At 34.3% G+C, this 8,928-nt stretch overlaps 1 protein-coding gene across 1 annotated transcript; it reads right to left on the bottom strand.

Moving 5' to 3' along the window:
• Positions 1-5,576: 5,576 nt before the first annotated feature.
• LOC143531832 (beta-glucosidase 18-like) lies at positions 5,577-8,425 on the bottom strand. The gene is made up of 12 exons (XM_077027039.1): positions 8,207-8,425; positions 8,068-8,134; positions 7,915-7,973; positions 7,447-7,522; positions 7,295-7,369; positions 7,111-7,198; positions 6,787-7,039; positions 6,584-6,699; positions 6,257-6,509; positions 6,080-6,182; positions 5,903-6,011; positions 5,577-5,794 (listed from the first exon to the last, which is right to left on the bottom strand). Exons 1-12 carry the CDS (start codon positions 8,423-8,425, stop codon positions 5,581-5,583), a joined length of 1,632 nt encoding a protein of 543 aa, XP_076883154.1. The 3' UTR covers positions 5,577-5,580.
• Positions 8,426-8,928: the final 503 nt, after the last annotated feature.

The following is an 8,928-nucleotide window of genomic DNA, read 5'->3' as shown; positions in this document are numbered from 1 at the left end:
ATGCCACATCCTACCGAAGCTTGGCTGGCGCATTACAGTATCTTACGTTTACTAGGCCTGATATATCCTATGCCGTCCAACAAGTTTGTCTCTTCATGCATGCTCCACGAGAACCGCATCTTGCTTTTCTACGTCGCATCTTAAGATATCTACGGGGTACACTTGATTATGGTTTACGGCTTTCCTCGTCCTCTCCAAACACTTTAACAGCCTATTCCGACGCAGATTGGGGCGGTTGTCCCGATTCTCGACACTCCACGTCGGGCTATTGTGTGTATTTGGGTAACAACTTGATCTCGTGGTCTTCTAAACGACAACCTACGATATCTAGGTCTAGTGCTGAGGCCGAGTACCGGGGGTAGCTAATGCGGTGGCAGAGACCTCATGGATACGTAATTTATTATTAGAATTACAGGTACCGCTTCTACGAGCCACTATTGTTTACTGTGACAATGTTTCTGCGGTATACTTGTCTGGTAATCCGGTTCAACATCAACGAACCAAGCACATCGAGATAGATATTCATTTTGTTCGTGAGAAGGTACGTCTCGGACAAGTTCGTGTTCTACATGTTCCGGCTCCTTTTCAATACGCCAATATATTCACTAAAGGTCTACCACAGGAACTCTTTCAGTCTTTTCGATCCAGTTTGAGTGTTCGGCAAAATCACCATCAAACTGCGGGGGCATATTAGAGTATTATATTTAGACTTATATTTACCATATAATTGTGTTTAGTAAGTTGATTGAGGATGATATCCTTTCCATATCAATAGGGTAAGTTTGTTATGTAAATCCCTAGATATTGTAATTATTGATTGAGGGAATGACATACGAAATTCAATAACCTTCATTTTTTTCAAATTAAAACATATCTAAAATTTTATAAAAAAAAAAAGTCGAACCTGCATGGGTGACCGGGCAGGGAGTGTTGCCCTCCTCACTGGCAGTGGTAATAACACTGTATCGTCTATCCTGCCCCATTAAAAATCTTCTTGATAAAACCATTAGAATGTAACTTAGCTAAGAAAAAATAATATAGTGCGTGTGATTGATCTTTTATAGGAATTGCTCAAAACTAGTTTTTGAGAAAAATCTACGATACTTTCCCTTGACTTGATTTTTAAGAGAAACATTTCTCAATCATAATTTTCAATCGAAAACACGTAAATTTATACTTTTTAAGATAAAAACTAGGGAGGGCCATAAGCTTCGCCCAAGAATATATACAACTACATATTCTATAGTATAAAAAGTATACTATGTGTCAAATCGAATGCATTTTTAATTTAAAATTAAAATATATATTATCTATATAGAAGTAAATGTGACATGTCAGTGTCACAAGACTCTTTTTCGATTTTTTTTTCCTTCCAAAATATGTTTGGTTTTTGGTTTTTAAGTTATGCTTACACTCGACGAACGTAACAAATACTAGCTTTTTGGTTTTTTAAGTTATGCTTATACCCAACGAACGTAACAAATACTAACCATATTTGCGTCTGCTTGCCATCTAACGTTCGGGTTTTACCAACGTCCATGTTTCAAAGCTCAAGTTTTACTAACATCCAGGCTTCACCGACAACACCCTGATTAACACTCAGGCTTTATCAACGTCCAGGTTTTACCATCTGAGTAAACACCAGCTTTATATATTTTAATTTCTTTTATATGCATATGCTAAAAGTCATTTTATTTGTTAATTTCACAAACTTATCTTTTGTTTTTAGTTATGGTACCGTAAAATGTACCGATACCGGCAGAATATAAGTCGAGTCACCGACGCAACGCTCATGTTTTACCAACTGAAAAAACGTTGTTTTAAATTAATCTAATTTTTATACAATAAGTTGTATGAGTGCAACTACATTTTTTTTGTTTTTTTTTTAAATATATTAATTTGAAGAATCTGTGTTTTAGTTGGTGCCGCAAGGTCCTAATTGGGCCAAGTGACATCACCTTAATGGTCCAAAATTTTGTTTTTAATTTTTTTATTAGTTAAATGTTTTTTCTTTTTTTTTTTCTAGATACGTAACAAGCATTATGTTTTTTGTTTTACTGAAATCGTGTTAATTTACCGCCACAACGTCCGGGACTAACAATGCTGGGGTTTTACCAACTCATCGCGCAACGTCCAGTACATACAACGCTCGGGTTTTACCAACGCCCGGGTTTTGCCAAATTTTATTTTAGTTCCGATACTGTAACAAATGTAAACGAAATCTATGAAATTTGCGTTGACCCGCCGCCGAAAAGCTCGGATTTTTACCTGCGCCCCGGTCTTACTGACTCACCACCACAAACGCCCAAATACGAGTCGATTCGACGTTTCGATGATCAGGTTTTACCAACGCTCGGGTTTACTGACCAAATAAACATTGTTTTAAATATGGTAACAGAAAAAATTATAATATGTTATACGAGTGTCCTAGAGTCACTGTCTCAGCGTCTGGGACCGACCGCGACGTCACCCCATTGGCTCACCTTAATTTTTATTTTTATTTTTTGTTTTCGTTTTGTTTTAGTTCCAGTACCATAACGAACGTAGCTAATACTGACTAAATTCACGTTGACTAACTGTTGTCGTCCGGGACCAACCGACGATACCCCATTGGCCTACCTCAATTTTTATTCTTATTTTTTTGTTTCCATTTTGTTTTAGTTCCAATACTGTAACGGACGTATCTACTATTGACTGAATTCGCGTTGATTCGCCACTGCAACACCCGGGTTTTGCTGACCTATTTTACCGCGCAGCACGCTAGTAAATCACTGGTATATAGTAAAGGAGAAAGTTGGTGCCACAAAAATGATATAGGTTCTATGATTTTTATATATATAAGACTAAAATAATAACCCATGTTACACACTGGTGAAAAACATATCAACAAACAATATAAAATATAAACTACGCATTCAGTCAACACAAATATTTAATATAAGTTTTTTACCCTCAGATGTTACAAAAGATGTTAAACTATGTCTATAACATAAAAAGAAAATACTTTATAAATAAACAATGTAATGAATAAGAAATAATATAACATAAATGAACCATTAGATCTGAAAAAATAAAAAACACATATTAGTAAAAGATTTTGTAATATTAATTGAAAACTAAGTTTACAAATATGTACCAGCTTTAAACTGTATCACATTAAGTTTCCGAAAATCTCTTTGTAAACAGCTTTATTTAATTTTTTTAAAATGTTCCTAACTGTTCTAAAGAATGTTTTTTTCTTTTTTCTTTTAGAGAGTGTTTTTTATAAATAATTTTCAAAGATATCTATATTTTTATAGCATTTTTCACGTCATTTCTTAATAAATAAATAAATAAATAAACTTAAAGAACATTAGGTTTGATCACCATTCACCGGCTCTTCTTCTTTCCTCAAGAGTAAATTAAATCTTTAGCATTACAATTTAATTGTTAACTAATAAATTCAATTACTTATTATTTAATTTACTTAAATGCACTTAGCTTAAACTGAACTTAAATGATTTTTTTTTCTTTTTTTAAATGAAACAGAAACTTAAAAAGAAAAACATACATTTGACAAGGTGATTATTAATTGAAATAAATAGACTTAATCATGGAGTTAATTGCATTAATTTGAATAAATAGATTTAATTGTAGAATTAATTGAATTAAATTGGAATGCTGATTTTAATTTAGTGGATTAAAATAATTATGAATATGTGAAAATTATTGATATGGAAATGTGGTTACATGGAATTCTATGTGGATTGGCTAGAATAAAGACATGTGGAGAGAATAATCTTGCTTTAATATATTAGTAAGAAGTAAGATACTTGTGCAGCTAAAGCAATTAGGTTGCTTCTGGTCTGTTGGCTTTAGTGATGTTGTTAAGACGGTGTTTCAATGCTCTTAAACACCTCCTTCGTTATCTCCACGGCTCCATCAGTAAAGGCTTTTACTTCGTCATAAGTCTCCATTACAACTACATGCCTTTACCGATGCAGATTGGGCAGGAGACAAAGACAATTATCGGAGTACCGCCGATTATATTGTTTATCTCGGGTCTAATCCGATCTCATGGAGCTCTAAACGACAACCTACTATAGCCCGCTCGACCACTGAAGCTGAGTTTCGAGCCGTAGCTTCAACAACAACTGAAATACTATGGCTAAACTCACTATTACATGAACTTGGTTTCACCTCTACCACCATCCCAACAATTTTTTGTGACAATCTTAGTGCCACATAATATTCAGCCAATCCTGTTTTCCACTCCCGTATGAAACATCTAGCTCTAGATTTTCATTTCGTTCGGGAAAAAGTATATGACCACTCCATTCGAGTTACACACATTGCAGGGGACGAACAGTTGACAGACCTTCTCACAAAACCCACTCCACGATCAAGATTTAATCTTCTTATTTCCAAGATCGAGCTCACTTCAAGACCGTCGATCTTGTGGGGGCATATTAACACACATGATTAATATTCATTAATTCAAGATATTTGAATTAATGTCAAGCTAAGACAATATCTCTAGAATTTGTTATGAGTTATTATCACATTATTGTATAGATGTTAATCCCTTTATTTATGCCATGTATACTCTTTATATTCTGTAACTTGTCATATGAATAAACAACTTTTCAAAGCATATTGGGATAACCTTTCTTAATACTCACTGGATTGCCTACACATGTTTTCCATCTTCCACTCGTTGCAATGAGTTTATGTTTATATACGTTTCGATATTAATTTTACAAAAATGGAACCATAACAAATATATCGACAATTTTTATGCTTGATACAGCTCCAGTTTTTATAAAACATGTATTCATAGGTAAATAAATGTAAACGCATTGCAACACTATCTTCTTTTTTTATAAAACACAATATACTAAAACTTACAAAATAAAATTATATTCTAACTAAAGTCACTTCATTTTTATATAACAAGTAAAATATTGGTGCATATATATTACACTTCCATTCTAAACCATTAAAAGTCTCATGTCGTTGAAGCGGAACTTTACTTTATATCGATCGAAAACCATAAAAACGAATATCGATATCAGTCAAATGATATTGACACTGGTACCCATGCTCTAGAAGATATCGACACGTGTTTTACATTGATTGAAAACTATAAAAACGAATGTCAATACCGGTATCTATGTGGATTGATTCTTCATCGTACCGATACGTAATGATACTTAGTATAGTTTACTATCCTAAAAAAACTACAATATTTATAATACAGTTTCATTTTTAATAGAATTTATGTCGGGACTGATAAAAAGAACTAATCGCACCGCTTAATTATCCATTTTTTTCAACTTGTAGCGAGCACAAATTATTAGAGAAAATTAAAATTACTAAAACTTTAAATTGAGTAAACATATATTATTTACACTATAAGGGTGAAACGCAAAAGAAAACCAAACCAAATATTGAATATTATTTAGAGTTATACAATATACATTAAAATCTAATTTTGTACTATTTTTCACAACACCTACTTGCTTTGAATAATATATATTACATTCTTTGAATGCATATGAAATTCTTTGAATATGTATGAACATCTCTTATATGACAATCTTATGAAGTTGTATAAGATCTTGAAGCTTTCTTATCAATAAGATGAGTGTTGTTGCTCAGAAAATTCTTATACCATTTTGCAGAAAGCTTTGGTGTCCGAGTTAGCGTTTGTCGATCCACGTAGTTTAATCCATACCTTACCTTGTAGCCTTTCAACCATTCATAGCTATCCATAAATGACCATGCAAAATATCCGCGGACATCTGCTCCCTCTCTGTTAGTTCAAACACCATTTACTCAAATCAATGCCACACACTTTTCAAGTTAAACAACCAACTTTCAGAATTTTAAAAATGAGATGAATCAAGATTTCTGAACTAACCTAATAGACTTGGCTAAAGAAGCAAGGTATTTGGAATGATATTCAATTCGCTTGACGTCATTCGTTAGCTCATTAACTCGTTGCTCGTGAACATCTGGTGAAGAATACCCTGAAAAAGAAGTAGATATAATTGAAACAAGGCCATATGTTACCACATATAAAAATGGTGACACTTACCATTTTCAGTAATAAACATGGGCGTGTTATTGTATCGACTCTTGATAACGTTAACAATCTCTTCCATGCCTCTAGGAACAACATATGATCCTTCTACCCCTGTCTGTTTTTGCAATAATTAAGTATATCATTTTATCAAGTAAAACTATTAAAATCATAAAGATTGTGGCTTCCTACAAGTTCACCAATAAGCACGCCGTCACGCTCTCCAACCATCTCCACAAAACCTCGGATTGCACGATTCCCAATTGCAGAGCAACTGGAATTAGTACAATCCTTGACATATGAAGTTGAATAATGGTTGATGCCAATAAAATCTATGCTATTCTTCAAAAAATTCTTTTCATCGAGGGAGAAACTTGGTAATTCATAACCAAGGCATTCCTTAAGTTCTTCAGGATAGTCTCCAAATATAGCGGAATCAAGTGTCCTGTTTTTGATAACAAGTTGAAAAAAGATCATATGTTTTCTCGTGAATATACGTTCAAAACAGTTACTACATACCAGCCAGAATGAAAAGCAAATGCCCTTTTGGCAGCTTGGTGATCAAGCTCACTATCAGTTAGTGGTTCATACATGTAACTGTGAACAGTGAGACCAATTAAGCCACCTTGTTTAGGCTGCACATATAAAATCAGCATGTCTAATAAACAAATCTTAAATGTTGAGTGGCGATTTAAAAATTGACTTAAGAGTTAGTTGATTGCCTGGAAATATTCATGATATAGCTTAGCTGCTCTGCCATGTGCCAATAACATGTTGTGCATAGCGATGATAGGCTCGACATCTGAGTTTCCATCAAGACAGTTTCCAAAAGGCTCTGAACAACGTGATGGTGGAATAATCCCCGTTTCGTAAGCATAGTCTGCCATTAATTTAGGTTCGTTTATGGTGATCCAATGCTTCACTCGGTCTCCAAAAGTCATGAAACAGATTTCTGCTAAATATAAAAACTCTTCCCTGCCAGCAAAATAAATAATACGCTAACGAACATCTAAGGAACTGATTAAACAATGGCATTTCAGACATACTGCATCTCAGGATTTAGCCAAGAACCGTATCTGTCTTCAAGTTCTTGAGGAAAGTCTACATGGTATACCGTCACAAATGGTTCGATTCCTGTTCATATTAGCCAACACACATGAAAAGAAAAGAAAAAAAAAACTTCAATCATCAATCTATCAAATAAGAAACTTCTAATATTAATTCATAAACCTTTAAGAATCAGATTGTCTAGGATCTTGTTATAGAACATGATGGCAGCAGGGTTGGCTTCACCAAACCTTCCTCCTGCTCAACAAAATATACGAACAAATTACACAACAAGTAGAGAATATAATCGAAATAATTCAGGGACGGTAATATACTTGGAAGAATTCTTGCCCAAGATATGGAAAATCTGTATGCTTGTATGCCAAGGAAATGCATCAACTCAATGTCCCTCTGAATTACAAAAATCAAAATTTCAAATAAAAAAAATTAATACAAAGAACAATCTATGAAATTGATAGATAAACGTTAATGAACCATCCAGGGCCGTCTCCGAGAATCGTTAAAGTTTTGGACCGAATACAAGTATAAATTCGGGCCTTAAGTAAAATATAAATTAGATAACTCATATATAAAAAGTAATCGAGTATTGCATATGATTTGGAATTTGCGTCTGACGTATTGAGTATTGTTTAAACAAAACTTCTGATCGGCATAATACAGTTTTTTTTATATGTATACATATACATTTTTTTTTTTAAAAAATTCAGGCCTCTGGGATGATCGAGGCTAAGACGGGCGACCTCCCTGCCTCCCTATCCCAAATGGCCCTGGAACCAACTCACCAAGAACATATGATAATGATCATCTGCAATATCTCCATTCTCTCCATTTTCTCCACAACCTAATAAAAAAGGTGATGGATTAAATATTCATATTCATCACTGGAAATTAAAATCAACATGTGGTATAAACAGAGGAGAACACATTATGCAAACCTATGGAGTGACAATACACATCCCAGTTGGTTAAAGATTTTCCTTCTTCAAGATAGGCTCCTTCAACCTGTAAAGTTAACTTCATGGGTTAAGCTATAATAATGAGCAAGAAAAATGGGAGCAAGAGGTGAAGATAGACTTGGTAAGCAGAAGTGGCTGATCCGAACAGAAACCCGGATGGAAAATCGGATCTTTTGATTTGAAGCTCTTCGTTTTCTTCGAATATGAATGCTCCATCACCATCACCATCACCATCACCATCACCATCACCATCGTTGGAGGCATCGAGAAGTGTTGCAGGAGCAGAAATGAGTAATAAGAAGAACAAGAGAGATATGGTGAGTAACTTTGGTTTCATAATGAAACTGAGAGAGTGGAGATTTGTTAAAACAACAGAAAGGAACATATTTTTGTAACAAGTGCATATGAGTTTAAGGAATTAAGGGTGATACAGTCTATAGTGTAGATTTTGGCTGAGGCAGTATCTTCAGTTTTTTTTTTTAATTAAAAATTTATTCTCAAATCAAATGCATTTTTAATTTAAATATTTTAATTTAAAGGCACTCAATTATTGTAAGTATTGTAAATTTGTTATCAATAAAATATCTGTCTCGCCTAATATTTTTAAACACGACATTTTTAACATGTTAAAGTATGATTACAATACCAATTCCTTTTTTTATTGAAGAGGTAGGTCCCAGCAGAGCCCAGTTGGACCCGCAAGACTCACATTGAAGAGGGACGTCTGCGCAGAAACCAACTGGATCCGCAGGACCAACCATGCTCAGAGACGTGACGTCCTTACGCGCAGTACGCAAGCTGTTCCCGCAGGAAATGCCTCCCGATGGTGAAGGACTCCGC

Source organism: Bidens hawaiensis, unplaced genomic scaffold, assembly GCF_021521415.1.
Source record: "Bidens hawaiensis isolate Kalapana, Puna unplaced genomic scaffold, B.hawaiensis_p1.1 tig00009253_1, whole genome shotgun sequence".
Classification (NCBI taxonomy): Eukaryota; Viridiplantae; Streptophyta; class Magnoliopsida; order Asterales; family Asteraceae; genus Bidens; species Bidens hawaiensis.
Note: the sequence above shows the minus strand (reverse complement) of the source record. Positions and strands in the feature narration are given on the sequence as shown.